Raw genomic sequence first — 19,722 nt, 5'->3', positions numbered from 1 at the left:
TCATTCAGTTTAAAAACAGATTCAAGAAATGAATACTTGACGAATACAGAAAGGAATAGACTGAAAAACAGGAATAGAACTGTAATGTAAAGGTAAAGGTTGTATATTGTTGTATTATTGTAAGACCTGAGAGATTGTATGCTGTGTTTGCAAATGTATTTGTCTTGTAAAAAATATGACATTGTGAAGTAGGGGCATACCCTAATAAGCTGTATTCTTCCATATGCTCCTTCTCAAACTTATTAATTTTTTGGTCTTTGGAAAATTCTGAATTAGTTTTAATTTTGTGGTTTTAATCATTTTTTTGTTTTCTGTTGTAACATTGTTTATTATTAGATCAATAAAAATTAAAAATTAAAAAACTATCAGGGTGGGTAGTTTAGACAAAATATGGACCCCAGGGAAACATACTTTGACTCAAGTTCTTTAACACACACAAACACACACACACACACACACACATATTGAGACTGTTAGTTTTTTTTCTTCTTTTAGGCAACGTAAGCAGGTTGATATCCACATTTTAGCAGATACAGTCATACTCTTACCTGGTAATGGTACAGCATATTCAGTCTCTTCCAGTCACCTTCGATCTTAGTGGTGACGTCTTCATCCTGCAAGATCATGCGCTGTCCCCGACCCTGACGCCATTCTGCAATTGCAAGGGAGGGGAAAAAAAGTCAAGATAGTATCAACTATATTTACAAAACACTAATAAAATATTTCCTTTTTTACTCTTACATATTTTGCAAAGATGAAATCACAAAATCACAAAATCTTGGCATGATGTTTGGTGTAATGATATACCTTTGGTACAAGAAACAATGCATTTCAACCATTGGATAATTCAGACAGATTGGGTCTAAAGTTGCAGCGACAATCAATATTTCTAGTATGTTGTGTAACTGGGAGTAAGAACAGGTTGAAACGTTCTGGTGGCACAACTTTTACCTACAGGCATCTTTATCTTGCAACTAATTCTATCATTCCCATCATGTATAGTGACAACCTTATTCTCCCCAAGGATTAAAAAAAGGTAACTTTGTAATGTTAACCTTGTAATCAACACCAGACAAAGCATTAGAAAATAAAGAAGAAACAATCATTCTTTTCTAATCAGTCTGCCAGAAAACTTGTTATTATCTCTATCTTCTGCAGCTTTTCGTTGCTTTCTTTATAACAATTTTTGTTATAAACAATTGTCTCACATTGTCATGGAATGCCTAAATAGAACCAAAAAGAGGTGAAAATACTAACATCTTAAGAGCAGAAGCAAAAGAGAAATGCAAAGAGATGTAGAACTAAAAGACAAATGGCACACGTGGGAGACAGTAACAACAAGCAAATTAAATGAATCACCAACTCTACTCTTTTAGAATCAAGTTCTCCCTCTTAACTTCTTTCCGTCTCTTCTGCTGGTGCGATCGATGGGTGTGATTACAGCTGCATGCCCAGGGCTTATGCACTTCTTTTTCCATTTGCAGCACTGGCTCTTATGATCTGCTCTCTGAAGGCACTATTGGTCCCTGCTCTCCCTTCTAAGCCCCCTGCCTAGCTGCTCTTATTGTTATTGCTGCAAGCTTTGGTAAAAGCACACCAGACTCATATCCATGGCAGCCGTACATGGAAAAACTAGAAAGCCGCAAAACGACACAGATTGCAGATCACCTCATTTCCTCACTTTTCAACAAGTAACATGCAGTGCATGTGAGTGTGCCTTTTATTTTAACATGACACAATTTACATTACATCTGTGCAACCTCAGCACAAAACAAACAAAAGCTTTAATCGTAACATCTCACAATACCCCAGCAACATTATCATAACTGAAAAAGAAAAGTCATCTCAAAAACAAACAAGCAGATGATTCCTCTATTCTTTCTGTTGACATCATGGGCTTCATGAATATGTTATTGTGTCTGTGCTCCTTGCTGGGCGTCACACTAGCGTCAACCACCGTTATCTCCTATTTTGATCACAAACAGAAAAACAAAGCAGCAATCACTGTGGTGTATGACAAGGCCTGTCTTTGGAGGATAGACCGGAATGGTTTGCAGGAAATAAATATTCTCCTGTTGTTTTTGTCTATACAGTACATCTTCCCATAAAGATGCAAATAAGCGCTTGTCTCCAGTTGAAGCTCAGTAAACACACGAAGAAATGAAAAAAAAGAAAGGAATAAATAAAAGTATAAACTTGGTGTAGACCAGAGCAAACTGAGATTACTCAGATTCCCCAATCCAAATTCAAATTTGCTACTGCTAACACACACACACACACACACACACACACACACGCACACACGCACAACACACACAATCTGACAATCAACGTATATAGACAAGACCAAGACGTGCTAATCACAACAGCATGACTTGCAATCTACACAAATTTCACGTTGGATACATACTGTATACACATGTTCTCTTGTAAGATTGCATTTACTCATCCTCCCTACCTTACTCATACTCACAATCATACACATACAGAGCGAGTGGCCAGCTAACTGACAATTTCCAATTTCTTTTATAATAAAACAATAATAGAACAACAGATCCTGCCCAATTGGAGCAATAAAACAATTTTATCCAGGAGTGGCATCAAAAGGCTAAACCAATCTCTTCACTTAGCTCTCACACAGGCATATAGCCCATCTTAAATCTAGGGTTGGTTATAAATATGCTATTACAAACACACAACAGGGGCCTGGAAAATCCATCTGGCAATATTAAACCATAAAAAGCACAGTACGTGGTGCAGAGACGGCCTTTAGATATTGGCATACAAACAATCATGGATAATATTGTGTTCACAAGCATGCATGTCTGTGTATGTGAACTGTGCACATACACCCACACACACAAGCTGTACCAAACCCCCTTGTCACTAGATGTCTTGCAGAGAAGGTATATCATTGCACCCTTTCCTGGGAGTAATTTGCAAATATATTAGACCCAAGTTGGATAGAACTGACATACTTATGAAATACAATTACACAACTCAGGGAAAACAACTACAGACTGCAGTTGCTCATAGGGGTCATAATTAGCAACAAAGGCATATATTCATATAAGTCTTTCATACAAATCCTACCCTACTCGTAAAGAAAGAAAGAAAGAAAGAAAGTAAGAAAGAAAGAAAGGGCACTAGAGAAATGATTTTGTAGGGAAGAGATCACTAAGCGTCTCAATTGATCTGAGCAAATCAATCATCTGACTAAGACGCTAGTCGACAAGAGAGTCGATCAATGGGAAGTTTAGGGAGGGGAGAGACCAATCTCAGACATCTGAGCCAGGATGTCAAGTCTCCCGAGGTTGACAAGAAAGCTACTTCTCTATATCTAAGAAGACTTACATTTTCTAAGAGGGCTGGGAGGGGTGGGGAAGCCTTGGTAAAACTTAATGAGTGTCTAAGTTCAGGCAGACAGATGGGTAACACTGCATGGTTAGAAATGCTTTGACAAGCTGTTTGTAAATCATAAAAAAGAAAACTATGAATATCCCATTTTCCCATGCATAAATCCATAAAAAAGGGAAAAACGTTTAAACAGCCAGTCAAAAAACAGGAATAGACGGAAAAAACATTATTTAAATATAACAAAACAAAGATTTGTACCCAGGTCCATGTCAGAGGCTTTTAGACGGTGGGAGTGTGGGACGTTCTTGTAGATGGCATCCAGAATCTTCTCCTTCACCTGGCTGATGGTATCACAGTTTAGCACCTTCACCTGGATCTCTGGGCTTTTCTCATTCTCTGGATGGATGCAGTTCACCACCTAAACAGAAATAATCACAAGACTGCCACTGTAAGGTGTAGCCTCAAATCGGTGGTATTATTTTTAATTCACCTTAATTATCCAGAGACTCCTAAAGATTGCGTATTGGACTGGTGCTGTTTTAGTTGCACATAACCTTTGACCCAACTCTCTCTGTGAACATCCTTTGTGGGTGAAGTTGAAACCACGAAGACAGTGAATTGAATGCTATTGGATAAAACATGTTTTAAATGTACTCGTCAGCTTTCTTATAGCTCAAAAGTAATAACTAATGTCATGCTAATGCATTTCCAGATTTAAAACAGATGTAAAAATGGTCTTGAGCTAGCTTCTTTTTTGACACACACACGCACGCACGCGCGCGCGCGCGCACGCACACACACACACACACACACACACACACACACACACACACACACACACACACACACACACACACACACACACACACACACACACACACACACACACACACACACACACACACACACACACACACACACACACACCTCCGATCACCAGCAAGACACAAGGGCTATATGTGAGATTTAGCTCGGCCTAGCAGGCCACAGACAGATGCACAGAGCTAAACAAAGTGTCCCACACTGAGACACACATGCTGCCTTCTGGTTTTCTTTCATCCTCTAATATTTTAAGTTCAAACACTACATTTTTTCAGATTCAATGCTTTTTGTAGTTGCTCTAAATCCAAATCTTAGCGTTTCAGTGATGTTGTGTCCATCAATTCAGTTACATTTATTTTACAAATCTTAATTGAAACATAATTGATCATTAAATTATGTTGTACGTTAAATTTGATAAATTAATCCATTCTATTTGAGCGTTTTCAGCTCAGAAAACTTGAAGTGGTGCCCTATTTTCACAAGTGCAAATGATTATTAATTTATTAGTGATGAAAGATTAAGTTCCAATATTAATATCTGAAATTCAATACAGGTGTACATTATTTACACTATAAAGGGGAGTCTGGCAGCAAACTACCAGTGAAACACATACTAAGTGTTGACTTTTGTTGTTTTAAAAGACAAGCGTTGTTGTATTTTCCATGTAGAAAATACATTGTGTATCGGAAAGATGAAAACATATTTCCAAGTGCAAAGGATAAATTGGGCTATATCTAATGCATGTGTAATCTTTTGTAGAGAAGATGTATGTGTGTTTTATGTGTAATGTTGTTTACAACGTCGATTGGTACTCAATGGAACTGAAATAATGTTTTCCTCGCCAAAGGGCCTTTGAATAAATTGCAGGAAAAAAAAGGTCATTCATCAGGGAAACTGCTTTTTCCTCAGAGCTTGAAGAGAGACAGCAATGTGCTACCTTAATTGCTGAGCAGAACACCAGCTAATTATACTATTATTAGCATATTCATCAGTACTGTCTCCAGGTGTTGGTAGATTTACCCAACAGTAGCACAAATACACATTACAAACTAGAAGGTTATGTGTTAACTTTCTATCTAAAAGTATGGTTTCTTGACATGGTATATTGTACCATTGAAAAAGGTGGTAAGTGGAGTATTGGTGTTTCAGTTCGAAAAGGTCAATATGAAGCAAATTTCCAGGATGTTTTATGGTTTTGTCCCTGTCACAGTTCACAATGGACATTGATATAGTATTAAACAATCTGTTTCCCAGAAAGCAGACTACAACCGAGACACAAAAGAAAGACAGAAGGACTTAACAGTGTCAGATTTTTCCCTGTGCAAACAAACATGTCAGAGTTGAGGGAAGATGACAATTTGTGGGAATAAACGAGAGGATCCAGAAGGAGAGAGCTTCAGCATCAGACATGTACACGTGCATAGTCTCTTTCCTTCCTTCCCATCACAAAGCCTTGCTCGTTTTGGTGACGGCTCCAGTGAGGTCGACACTCCTGTGCCCCCTGCATGTCAAGCGTGACAACGACAACTTTATGTGCCGTTGCTCATCTTATGACCGACAACCCATAACCACCCTTTTTCTCTCCTCCGGTCCTTGAGAGCATATTAAGTGTCCCCGCTTAGCCCTTAGACCCCTGGGCCAGTGAACCCCTTACCAGCGTCTTGTAGTCAATCTGTTGTCTGATGAGCTTGTCCTCACTGAGCGAGTAGCGTGCCTCTCCTGTGATGGAGTCAATAGGGCCTTTCTCCATCTGCTGCTTGATGGCACAGAAGAGGGAAAAGAGAGGTTCGCCTGCACACTCCTGCAAAGAGATTTAGAGAGAGAGCAACAGAGAAATACGTTGGGAAGGAGGAAGGAAACTTGCCATTTCTACACTTGACTCACTGACAGCAAAGTTTAAGATTTTGTAGTTTCTTTATGTTGTTTTCCAGTCTGCCTTTCCTCCAGAGTTGCTGAGCAAGACTAACTAATATCAGGTCCTAGACTTTATTGTTCTCCTAAATTAAAGACAATTGTACCACCTATCAAAAAATAAACTTTGCTGAAATGAAACCAGTTTGTCAAAGATTTAACAGATAAACAGTGAAAAATATAATACAAAATGGAATTTTCAATACACCATCTTCTTCCCACCTGAAAATAATGTTTATTTAACTGAAGAAATTGGCCTTTATCTTGTCTTTATTTCCCTCCCTGCTGCAGTAAAGCGATGAATGGAAATTTTGAGGACAAAACAGAATGATGGTGAAATGTCTTTGACTCAAGGCAGGAGTTGTGGATCCTGCTTTTAGTAAATAGCTGTGCCCTAAAGAGTAGGTATGCCTTCTTAATGGCACATTCATATTAGCATACATGCTAGCTGAAAAAGGACAACACATTCTCTAATGAATCTTAGAGATAATTCTGACAGGAATACTGGCTTTTAATGAAGACTAGTAAATGCAAAAAATATTTTTGAATACTATAACAACAATACAAATATTCATGTTGCAAATTATACCTTATATCTGAGCTCTTCTTTAGTTCAAAGCTTACATTACTGCCATGAAGAAGTAGACTTCTTCGTTTATTTTTGAGGAAGTTTTACAGCCCCAAAAATTACAAGAGAGATAACTAATTATGTCAATCACAATTCCTTGCTTATCCAATTACATCTTAGTACTTATCTAATATTGATCTATTAGTACTTATTACTTATCTTAGCATCCAATCAATTTGCAAATTTAAGCGTAAACACGTTGAGGACAGAACTAAGCTACTTGTAGAGCTTAACTGTTCAGTAAAGTTGAAACCAAATATTAGAGGTACCTTCAGAAACTTGTAGAGGAGGAATGTAAACCAGTTTGTCAGCATTTTCTCTGCAACAGACTCAGTCCTGCAAACATATAGACACAAAGCACATAATGATCATATAGTCCCCATGCTCTTATTACCATCATAAATATTTTACGTCATCATACAGTATATTCTACTTAAATGATGTCCGCTGCTAATGAATAGGCTTTCATTACACAATTAATTCCAAAGACAAGAATTGAGAGAGCCTTTGCACATATGATGGCCTTTGAGACAATCTTTCAACTGGCTTTTATGCTCAGGCACGCCAAGGGCAGCTCGTCTGTGGCAGCGGGGATTTTAATATGAGGAAAAGCAATTAAAAGCCTTTATTTGATCCCAGTGGATTGATGTCGTTAGGGGCTGGAGCAGCTCTGTAATAACACTGGCCTCATTATCAAGCACTCCCTTGCCTATTCACTGGACTAACACTCGATCCGTGCACAATAGAAAGTGAATGAATACATCTCCCTCTCTTTTTCCGGCTGGCATCCATGCTCCACTGGAGTGGCAAAATGGTGTGTCTCCACGTGTGTGTGTGTGTGTGTGTGTGTGTGTGTGTGTGTGTGTGTGTGTGTGTGTGTGTTGGCCTGGGCCAACAGCGTGATTGATCCTGTGTGAATGACTAATCTGCATACATAATAACAACAGCGGTGGTGGTGAGGGGAGAAAGAGGAGAGGAGAGGATTGGATATCCTTTGAAAACAATCTTCTTGACCAGCAGCATGGGTGTGTGCTTAATCTGTCAGAACACCTCATACACACACACACCCACACACCCCTCCCTCCCTCTTTCAATGAGCAACTACCATAGGCATCAATATTTCAGGATTAGTGTTCTGTGTGTGTGTGTGTGTGTGTGTGTGTGTGTGTGTGTGTGTCTGTGTGCGTTAGTGTGTAGGTTTTGTCCCGTGTTTCAGCTGCCACCTGCAGGCCTCCCACCTTTCACCATTCAGACAGCCTCTTTAAGGGGCTCCACACTGAGGCATGAAGGGGATATAATGTCCGCTGTGCCAGTGGGCTGGCCTGGCACCCCCCGCCAACACTGGCACAACACCTGGTGGGGATTAACTTCCTGCCTCTCACTGTGTCCGCACTTTTATATTGCCGCTCCTCCCGCCCTTCCTCCGTCCACTGATCTAAAGGTCAACAAGGTCACTTTTCATCTTTTCTTTCATGTGTTCTTGCTGTCTTCCTCCCTCCCTCTGGTTTCCCCACTCTGGATCCTGTAATCATACAAACTTCCAAATCCTCTTCATTTCTACAAATGTAGCCCATCTATCAAAGGGAAGCATGGAGAAAGGATGAGGTGCACAGGAAAAGAAGGAGGGAGGGAGCAGTGGGAAAGGAAAATGAATGCAAAGAAATGTCTTGACAGAGTCTTCCCTGCCCTATTATTCTTTTAAACTTCTCTTTCCTTACTTACTTTCAATAGATTGTGTTTTTGTGGGCCTGTGTAAGTGGACAAGTGTGGTGCTGTTTTAAGCTAGCGTGCAAAAAGCACAAATTAATCCCACTGTGTATGTATTGAGAAATTACCATGTGTACTGACTTTATTGTGTGTGTGTGTGTGTGTGTGTGTGTTTCTGGCAGAAGGTGTCGGCCCTGCTGTAATAAAAAGTCTTGGCACAGCCTTGCCAATTTGCTTATGCTCATTCTCGATCACAGCAAAGTGTATTGAGAACAAGGATACAAATGGCACTGTGACAGAACTGCTTTAAGATGCAAATTTGGTATTACAAGTTTCAAAAAAATGTTTTACAAACCTCTCCGCAGCTTCTATTCACAACACAGCGCAACCTATGTTTGGGTTAATGCAATGAAATGTGCCGTGGCGTGTTGGCATTGTCAGCCTTGCCTACTTGGCAGCTGGTCAGAGGGGCAGTGGGCACTGAGAATGATCTAGAGCAGAGGGGATCTGGCAGTGCTTAGTTCCCCCTGATTACCGAGGTAGGGTTGAAAGGAATTTGTGCTTTATCAAACATTTAACATTTTGGTCGGCCATTGCTGCCAGTAAAATGTATTTGTGTATCTGTATAAAATGGGCAATGTCAGAAAAACTGTTGCTTCCTGGAGAACTGTGAATCTTTGATAGTAAATGGGAGCACAAAATCTACCAAAACAAAGCCACCATGATACAGTTCTACTTGAAATAATCCTGCTCTTCTTTGCCAATCTAATAATCAATCAAAAAAAAAAACTGTCCTGCCTCTGTTCTTTACTGATATTTTGTTGATTTACACTTTAGTATGATCCCTCACTGCAGTGCAATTTTTTGCAGATATTTTGTTGATTAATGTCAAATGTTTTTTTTTTACCATTAATAAAAGTAGCATCTTCAAATGCTTATTTTGTTTGACCAACAATTTCTCACATTTAAGATGTAGCAACCAGAGTGTTATTTATGTAATGTTCTGTTATGTTAAGTAACTTAGAAAACAAAGATTAAAAAGAAGCAAAGGAACCTGTAATAACCAAACATGTAAAAGAGTCTTGCCTGGTTTCAGTCACATGTTAGAACAGCACACTTTCAGATCAGAAATTACTTTACCTCCTGGTGAAGAGAATTGGTCATCATATGTGTCAAACACTTTCACAGTGACACCTAACTGCGGACAGCGACTTGTTGATGAGTACATGCGCATGCAGACATTTATTATTTAGTATGTCTATTACTCACACCTGAACAAACAAATTTTTTCTTTCCCCAGATATATTCTTACACTTAAACAAGTGGTATTTTTACCCTGTGTGATGATTGTGTGTCTGCGTTGGAGCCAAAGCAAGGTTGTAATCAACGCAAGACCATATTGGGCTTTCATATTTTGAACAATTACAACTGCAGCCAAACTTAACTTAAGGCTATGCATGATGTGATGAGGGATGGTGGCAGGGGGAGGCAAGTGAGAGGTGGAGGAATGGAGAGAAGAGAGAAGATACAGGAGGAAAATGCAGCAAGGAATACGACAGATGGTTGTGGAAGGCTCTCGTTAGTTAGCTTGCCTGGTGGTTGTGTTTCAGAACAGGTTGAGATGGAACAGATGGAATGATGTGTGTTTGTGTGTGGAGAGACAGGAAAAAGACACACACGCACGTACACACACAGACTTCTTGGAAGAGGAGGCAGTGGGTAGCCATGCTCAGATGCTGTGCCAGAGACACCCTGCTTACACACTTTAAGCATTGATTTAGCAATCAAGAAAACAGGGGAGGGGAAAAGGAGGGGAGTATGAGCTGGGAATATAGATTGAGAAAGCGGGTATAAGAAGAGGAAGAAAGAGATAAAGGTAGTAAGGGGGCTGCCACAAGTTGCACACGTTTCAGAACTGAAGACAAATAGAGGAGAGAGTGGTGTAAAGTAAGCAGAGGCAGGTTGTGAGGGAAAATAACACTCAAAATGAGCAAACGGGGTGAAAGAAAATAGAAAAAAAGGGAAAATCAAACAGAAGAAATTAAGGGGAAGACAAGAGGTAGGGGTGCTACTGTATCTTTACAGACAAGATCAAGCTTAATCTTTACAACCTTGTGTTTGTGTATCTGGGCAATTTTCAGCTGCTATACAAGGACAAGCCAGTCAGCCCACACTATAGGCTGGCGTAGCATGCTCACACTGCCTCATCAGATCTGAAATGCATGCTGGGATGTTAAAGGACTAACACGCACATCAAATAAGGAAGAATGAGACAAATACAGTGGCAATCACAATCATGTGTATGACAAATAGGCAATCAAACTGCATGTGTTTTTGTTGTAAACATGTGCTCTCTATCCAGTGCTGGCTGAAATGATGGCGTGTTCGCTAAGTTTTCCTTCTCCCTCACCTTTGATGACAATGGAGGAGGAAGAGAAGGGATGTGGAGTGAAAGTGTGATCCAAGACAGTGTGTTGTATGTGGACTGTGCTTGAAGAACAGTTGTTAGTTTGTTCTTAAATCACAATCAAATCCAATTCTGACAAGACATAAATCAACATTATGTAGGTATAGCACATACAAGGCACTGGTGAGATGGACCCTCAGTGATCAAAGAGCTGATTTCACTACTTGCCTCGATGGCCCAGCAGTCAGCTTTCCTTGGTGACACAGCTTTTAGTGTCTTTATTGTCCTTGACTACCTCTCCCTGTCTCTACTGTACATGCCATCTCTAGTATTGTATCTAGTCCCATGAACAGCAGTTATTCCATTGTTTAGTAGTTGCACCATCCTCTGTGAGGTTTGGTTGTAATTAATCATGCCTCCTGCCCAGACAGCATTAATCTCTCTATGCATCACCAAGTAGCGTCTAAACATGCTTTCATGAGATGAATATGCCTACTGTCTTCTGGATAGTACGAGGACACCATTCATTTCAGTCCTCTTCACATTATATATTCTTGTTGTATTTGTGTAGATTTACTAGAAGAGAGGAGGTTTTAGCCGGAGGGGAAATTTTAATCTTAATTGAAACGAGGAAGACAAATTAATTTGGCTGTCAAATCATCTGGGGATGTCAAGACTTGACCTACGACCCCCAAGCAAGAAGACATACAGTACTATGTTCATATATCACACACACATTCACATAAACAGCTGTGAGGAAGCTTACGGTTTACTTAAGTAAGAATAATCATCACATTTACCAAACACCGCGGGCAGGAAGCATAATCATATACAGTGCCATGTTCAAGTGCATGCCATTAAAGCTTTAACTACAAATCCAAGGAATTGTGAGCTTTCACAGTTCTCCCTTTTTCATAAATGAGTATTTTAATTTCCTCATGAGCTATTCACTGCTAATTAATCATAATTATTTTCCTAATGATGTGCATGGCTATGCACTCTGGTGTCTCTGAGACAGAGCCAGCAATTCAAGGTCACAGGAGTTAATCCAAACGTGTCACAGATACAGACAGAGGCATAGATAGAGTAACATATCTTGTCCTTAGCAGTAAATTCAGAGAGTTAAATGTGGCAGTTGTTCAATGTTTAAATATGCAGCCTAGACTTTTTATAAGTGGGAAGAAGAAGGGAAGAAATTTGGTTAGACAGTTGCAGTGCAGCAAAGTAATTACATAAAAAAGGTCACTACCAGCTGTGTTCTTTTTAGCACTTGTTAGACAGTGATTGGAGTAAAGTTAATCTCTGCACTTCTTTCTTGTGCTTTGTTCTCACCTGCGGAGCAGCAGCTTGGGGTGGTTCTTGCTCTCAAGGTTGCGGTCTATGAGGTCAGACAGCAGGTGCTTTAGGACATCAGTGGCGTACTCCAACTTGCTCTGCAGCACTGTCATGATAAGTGAGGCCACGTTGCCACGATCCCTCATGGAGAAACCACGCTGGGCCTCAAGAGTGCGAATAAAGCACAGCAGGAAGACCTTGTTGTTAATGAGCTGGCCGAAGAGCTTCAGCCCCTTCTCCACTTGCTCCTGGCGGTAGCCTGGCACCTGAGGGGAATTTGACGTACACACATTAAAATAAGAAGGTAAAAAAAGTACAGATTTGTATGGCACATTCATGGCCATGTTATATAGACGCAATTTGTCATCAGTTCAACTTATTGTAATATTAGCCTTCTCTGACTCCCTAAGCAAATGCTTCAATCTTTATACATATATGGTAGTAATATATAAAAGTAATGTATACATTCACCTTTATAAATGAGGTTGAAAAGAGTGAAAGAAAGAAAATGAGAGAAAGAAAAAATGATCTAGGGAGATGAGGAGTTTAACATCTTCCAGCTTTTGTTATGTTTAGTCTGAAGGTTGAGAATAAAGGCAGGAAAACACTAAACCTCTTAAGGGAATGTATATTATTTCGATGGTGTTGTGTTCCACACTAATGCAAGTAGAAAGGGAGCGCAGTGATGTGAATTCCCCTCACCTCAGCCCAGATTGTCCCTGCACCATTTATACTAGTCACTTGACGCACATGCTTTCCTTTTCATTTATTTCATAAAAAGTACCCATTGAGGTTATGTTTTTTTATCTGTCAAGAGCACTTGTGGTAAGACAGCATCTCTTTGTACCCAATGCAGCTGTCACCCAGCATATGTTCTGTCTTTTACCTTTCCTGGAGGAACCCTTTCTAATCTGCTGGGAGCTATTGTTAAGTTGCAAGTCTAATTTCATACCGCCTGACAAGATTGATACAATGTTGTGTGTGCATGTGTGTTACAAACCGTAGTATTTGCCTTTTTTGTGCTTATGCAGTACAAGTGTGTGAATACAGACACACGTAGAAATCTGGGGTAACTCTGAATTGTGTGTAAACAATGTGCGTTTTTGGCCTTTTTTATCTACGCAAACAAATTGTCAATATTTGTCGGTTATAGACCCAACAAATATGTTGTACAGTACCGTAACATAAACTTTGTTTAACATGTCTCCTAGGATTATGGAGACAGTGCATAAAAACAGCAAAATATCCTGAATAAATGGTTAATGGAATATTTAAGTTTGGCAGGCTCACAAAAAGTGTTTGCTAAAAACAAAAAATTGTCTCTGTAAAGATCAAGAGGTGAAGAAGTAGGAAATTAGTGGCAGGAGAAAAAATAATTATACAAAAGCAGAAAGCAAAATGGGATTTAGTTGTAATGTGAAATTGTTGGCAAAATAAAATTGTAGAGGCCAGGAAGTGATTTTGACTGCTAAGCGAACTTTATTGACCTGACACATGCCAGACTATATCTTAGTTCTACATGGTATTCTTGATAAGTGCTCTCTATGTTTTTTAATATTTCAGTACTAAGCAAATCCCATTATTTCAGTAAACCTAGACACATTATTTCTAACTGCCAACAACTCACAGTCAAAAACTTGACTTTAAATTATCTCACACATCAATAACAATTAAGCAGCCATCAACAGCATAAGACAAGTCTGCTGCTTTTTTCATTAGGCTCCTTTTCCACATTATACTCCTCATACAGTTCAACATTTATACCAATTAAAACATAATTAATATTGCTTATTACTAGGAAATTATCATCAGTGATAGAGTGGCCAACCCTGGGGGCAGTGAAATGGGGGTCCATCATTCTCTTAATGGAACAAGACGACCTGCTCAATTATGGCTGTCTATCAATGTCACCACTGGGGATAAATGACTTGATTTTTTTCTTTTGCTTTTCTTCCGCTGATTGACTTTTAATTTGTTTTTGAGGTGGAGAAAGACAACGGAGCAGCATCTCATACCGTTTCAGTTAATAATGAGAGCACGCTCCTGATTTAAGGGCTGCCTTGTTTGTTTTTTGAAAAAAGTGCTGTTGTCTGGCGTCAAAAGGCGTTTGTTTACCAGACAGCAACACAAACAACATTGGCGTCAATTTCACCTACTGTGACCCACCGCATTGTTAATTTGCTTGTTCATTTTGCTCTCTTTTCAAATAAGGCTAATTGCACTGAGATTGTTATTTGAGAGGGACTGAAGAACTGGTAAACACACTTGTGTTGTTTGCACTTTAAAATGGAATGAAAAATTGGTATCAACTTCTTATACCTCCTCTTGAATTCCTAAGAAATGCGGATCAAGACAACTAATGGAATATCTATTTAATGGAAATGCCGCAAAAATTTGCCCTCAAGCATGTTAGTGGAGAACCTAGATTTTGAGGCCCTACGTTTGAGGAAGTTTTGCTGTTTTATAAATAACAATCTCCACACTGTTTTAGCCAATTATAAGGTGTTCCTTTATTAAAACAGGCACTGACTTAAGGGGGAACACTCAGTATGTAGTACAATTTAAATATCAGTGAACCATACCTCCAGATCTCGGAGTACAGGATGTTCCTCTATGCCGGGGAAGAGGACCCTCATGGTGTAGGTCCTGTAGTCCAAGAAGGGGATTCCTGCTCCATCTAGATCACTGGTCAGCTCATGGATGTCAGTCTGGAGCTCTGCAAAGGCTGATAGATGAACCAGATAAACAAACCAGGTCAAGTGATCAGTTTCTTAGACACATACATTTAAAGTAGTTTACTTTGAGTATACTAATAGTTTACTGTGAGTTGGTAGACACTGAGTAGTTTTAATTTGGGAATTTACTGTATTATGATGCTAATTTGCTTACTTACGTACTTAAAAGTACTTCATACGACGATCATATTTACCTACTAGTTGTTGGAATCATATTAGAGTACTTTTGTTTTTCTAGTCTTTTATTTTACTTAGTCATTTATCTATCCATCCATTATTTCCCCCAAGACAGTTTACATTATTTTGAACTCACTCATCAACAAGTTCACCTGTTCACTGTCTTGTGTGATAAGTTTCACATAATAAATGGACTCCATAATCAAATGTTACAATTCTTATTCACAAGATAAAGACTGTGAGAGTTGACATTTTGTACTTAACAAGTGTGCTTGTTTAAACAGAGTAAATAAATAATTCAAAAGGTTTCAAAGGTAAAGTTAATTGGATCTTTATAACCTACTACTACAAATAGGCATCAACCTCTTACCCTCTTTGCACTCTAGAGCCACACGTGACTCAAGGTTGTCCATCTGCATTTGCAGCCTCTTCAAGGTCAGGTCACTCTCACGAGACTTGCGCTTGTAGGCAATGAGAACCACCACAATAAAAAGGATGAGCAGTGCACCGGCTGCAGCAATGCCAATGATTGCCGTGCTGCTGAGTGGGCTGTCTGATGTGATGTGGACCACACCTGGGGAAAACTCGATTCCACCCACACGTGCCTTGTGATGGTAGAAGATAAAGAGGCATAATAATGAATGAATGCATGTTCTGTACATAAATACAGTTTACTTTCTTGAAAGGTGTTCATTAGGGAGGGCCATTAAACATGTGGTTTAGTATACCAGACCTAATATCAGAGTGGAGTTTCATCAAAATATCAAAAATGTGACCCATAGAAAGGGAGACATCAGTGACAATTAAGCAAGGAACTATAGTGCAAAACCCAAAATATAATATAATGTATAAATATAATAAACATAAAATACTGTTGAACCACATTTTATTGCCTCTTTGAATCCCTTTTAGGTCCATAAAGCATTTGTCTGTCTTCTAAATCAAGATTAAAGGCCAGACAGACAGGCAGCCATACATATTGATTTGCTATTTAAATGTGTACACACTTCTGTTTATTTGTACATCTACCAACTGTGTTGCTGTAATGTGTCCATCTTTGTCTATGATGCAAGCTTCAGGTGGTAAAATCAGGAAGCGCTTTGTGTTCAAAGTGGTCATTCTTAAAACCACAAATGGAATCTTTATTGAGTTTGCAGGGCTCTAATCCTTCTTATTGAAGGCTTATTTGTTTGTCTTTTGTCTGCTTGTGGGCAGTAACAGGAACCACACAGCTGATTGGATTAGAGCTGTAGTCTGTTCCAAAGTAGACAAGAAGATAGATAGAAAGCATCATAAGGTATGTCTTTCTGTCTGTCAAACTGCAGATGGATTTATAAGTCTGTCTATCTGCCTTCTCCACCATAGCCTGTCTCTCCGTCATGTGTATCTGTGTGTGTCACACTCTATTGTCTTTGTGAGCGTGTGTCGTATCACTCACCAGGACCTTGTGTCGACCCGTCAGGTTGGGTGACTCACAGAGCAGCTGGGTCTCTGACACGGTTAACATGCATGGCTTCTCACCAATAAGAACTGTGTAGTTCAGCTTTCCATTTCCACTACTGGTTGGTGGGAGAAAGTTCCGTCCCTGCAGGCAAGAATTCATGCATATTAAGAGTTTTTTAATGGGAGGGGTAGGAGTTTGGATTCAAAAAACGCATTTATGTATACTGATCATACTGCAAACTGACATCAAAACCTGTTATGGGTAAGTCAATATCTTACAATCAATAAAAATGCATTGTAAGTGTGGGTAATAACTATCTTCGTACCTTCAGTATAATGGGTGATCCAGGTTTAAGCTCCAGCACCCCAGACACACTAAGTGGTTCAAATTCAGGATTGGGGTAGTAGATAAAGTTGGTGTTGTTGAGTGCCATCAGAGCCTGCACATCGTCCAGTTTAAAGCCAAACTCGTCAGGTCTCTCAGGCACCTCTTGCTGCCTGGCCAGACTAATGGGCAGCTCTGGAGCCTGGCACAGCATGGATGTAGGGCTTAGCACCTGGCACAACTGGCAGAAAACAGAGAGAGAAGGGAGACGTTACATTTTTGAATGAACACATCCTCTGCAAATGAAATGAGTGCTCAGTGGAAGCAGAGGCTGGTTTTAAATTGACACAAAAATAACTTAACATGCAGAAAATTAGGCCTCATTTTGTCATTTGTTATGTACATTCTGGGAAGTATTGTAGGGCTTTCCATTTCACTGAAGATGCTGTGACTGATTATGCATCAGTCCACATTATTTGTATGCGTTTTCATGCCTGCAAAGTATAACTAGGTTCCTTATTACCTCACTCATTCCACCTTGCACTTGCATATGCACCAACTTTATGTGCCAAGACATTCCATCAGCAGTTAGCCTGACTCTCTTATGTCACAGGTTTACATTTCACACAGGCCACTGGAGACTCAATTCAAACTGGAAGCTTCTCCATTTCAAAAAGTGCAAAGAAGAACGTGTTAGAGTATTTCCTCAAAGAAAGCCACCAAACGAGGTGCAGTTAGAGAGTGTGTGTACAATCCGGCTTTGATCTGTGAAGATCCAGGAGTCATAAATAGGTCTTACCCTTCCTTCATTACCCTTCAGAAAGACACCCCCACCCTCTCATCACTTCTTTATTCCCTGTCCAGTAATTCTTCCTGCGATCTTTCATTTTCTCTTTGAAACATTCTTATTCTGTCACTTAAATTTTTCTATACCATTTTACTGCTCAAGTATATTGTCTCTTACATCTTTTTTTCAGCAGCTTGTCTCACTATTGTTTTGTGGTTCTTCATCTTTGACCTGGTCTTTCATTTGACATGTGATGTGATTTAACTTATTTTTCTTTATTCAAATTTCTGAGCCAGTTTTATACACAAGAACAGATTGTCTGAACTGTCATTGTCATGCCCATTCCTCTCTGTCTGTCAGGCCAGTGACACATCAACCAACAGCACAGGTCTCATTCACAGACATTTCTGTCTCATTCACAGATATTTCCACAGTAACCTCTGCCATGCAGCCACTCAAACTACTGCCTACCACTCTAATTGGCTCCTTGAACATCAAACTTGACTAATCCTGAAAGGACATCTCTGACATTTATCATGCACTGCAGCAGGAAGGAAACTGCAACAAAACCCCTCTATGTGCACAAATGTTGCTTAAATGTTTTTGTTTCCCCTCACAATCAGTGCCAAACTGAGTTGTGTAACACTTATAATGGGAGGGTGAGCAAATTATCTGTAAGCACATTAAATTTGTGTTGGTTCAAAGTGCAAGATGCCTGCACAGTAGCTTGAAACACAATGCCCAGTGCAGTGATGTGAGCACAGATGTTAAATAGTGGTGCAAGCTCAAATGGACCATGAAAGTAGCAATACTGCCTTTGTTACTCACTCGTCTTTCAATCAGATCAAAGAGAAGACCTTGTACAGCTTTATCTATCCTCACCTGGGTAAAAGTGTGAATAGAGGTTAGAAGATTTTGGTAAGGGCCAATCTCTGTGGTTTTTAGCTTGATGTCAAAACGTCCCTATTGTTAGAAAGCCATGGAGAGGAATTACATCATTCTCTATTACTTTAATTGTAATTGATTTTTACTATGTCCTCACGGTGATTCTTTCTTGACCCCTTTACCTAAAAGTGGCATTGAGCCTTTATTTAAGGGAAGTTAGGGACTTAGAAACATTGATAGTGGTAACGATATTTTATTGACTGTTTGTGTCCGCAATCACTTACATTGAGCGTCTCATGGCTGTTATATTTGGCTCTGACAAGTGGCGTCTGAATGATGTCCAGGTTAGTTCCTGTCACTGTTACTGGGGTATGTCCACTGTGAGAAGGAGAGAGAGTGAGAGAGAGAGAGAAGATTGACAACAAGGTTCAATGGATAGCTCAGATTGTTTTGACACATGGTGATATCAATTACTCACTGGGAGTGATATTGATGCTGAGACATTAGCTCAGGCGGCTGGTGCAAAATTATGATGTTGTAGATTTTGTATTATCCATTTGTAGATGGTCAAAACTTTACTATTTTCTATTAACTCATTTGCTGCTGTTCATACATTCAAAACATCTACAGGATCACTAGCACCCATCAATATCCATTAGCAGTGAGTGACATGCAAGCTTTTGTCAAACAAGTTAACTGACTAAAATGTGCCCTTGTAAATTACCTGTAAATGCTCCACTCAGGCTCTATCTTGGTGATGGTGGGATCTTCCACATACTCAAACCGCAAGTCTTTCTGCAGATGAGCCCTGTCTATGCTCACAGACACAGACACATTCCCATAGCCATGCAGGGAAGCATGTGTGCGGCATGTGAGCCACTGGCCACCCCTCCTAAAGTAATGATAGGATGATGAAACAGGTTATATTAGTTAGAGACTAACAATACATTTTTGTCCAGCAATATATTACATTGTGTAGACACTCAGGAGTCATCTCTCTAGTCAAGTCAAGTCAAGGTTATTTCATCCATAAAAATGGAAAGTACAGTGCTCATACCCACCTTATTTTTATTTATTGTTATTATTTTTATTGTTATTTATTGTGTCATTTGTACCAGACGATTGCCATTTACCTAATCCACTGTATTTACCACCATTTTCACAGCCCTCTTATTCACACTATCAATCCTGGTTTTCCACACA

The 19,722-nt window shown here is 39.5% G+C and overlaps 1 protein-coding gene across 2 annotated transcripts in view; it reads right to left on the bottom strand.

Moving 5' to 3' along the window:
* plxna4 (plexin A4) overlaps positions 1-19,722 on the bottom strand; it is a 226,569-nt gene that overhangs the window by 27,255 nt on the left and 179,592 nt on the right. For both annotated transcript variants that reach the window (XM_034863434.1, XM_034863433.1), the window contains exons 16-26: positions 19,244-19,411; positions 18,804-18,897; positions 16,849-17,088; positions 16,518-16,664; positions 15,450-15,684; positions 14,750-14,892; positions 12,165-12,433; positions 6,988-7,054; positions 5,834-5,980; positions 3,616-3,775; positions 549-652 (exon numbers count right to left, since the gene is read on the bottom strand). In XM_034863434.1, the coding sequence (XP_034719325.1) occupies positions 549-652; positions 3,616-3,775; positions 5,834-5,980; positions 6,988-7,054; positions 12,165-12,433; positions 14,750-14,892; positions 15,450-15,684; positions 16,518-16,664; positions 16,849-17,088; positions 18,804-18,897; positions 19,244-19,411 (1,774 nt within the window). The remainder of the gene's footprint in view (positions 1-548; positions 653-3,615; positions 3,776-5,833; positions 5,981-6,987; positions 7,055-12,164; positions 12,434-14,749; positions 14,893-15,449; positions 15,685-16,517; positions 16,665-16,848; positions 17,089-18,803; positions 18,898-19,243; positions 19,412-19,722) is intronic.

Source organism: Etheostoma cragini, chromosome 23, assembly GCF_013103735.1.
Source record: "Etheostoma cragini isolate CJK2018 chromosome 23, CSU_Ecrag_1.0, whole genome shotgun sequence".
NCBI classification, from domain to species: domain Eukaryota; kingdom Metazoa; phylum Chordata; class Actinopteri; order Perciformes; family Percidae; genus Etheostoma; species Etheostoma cragini.
This window is presented reverse-complemented; position numbering and strand designations above follow the sequence as displayed.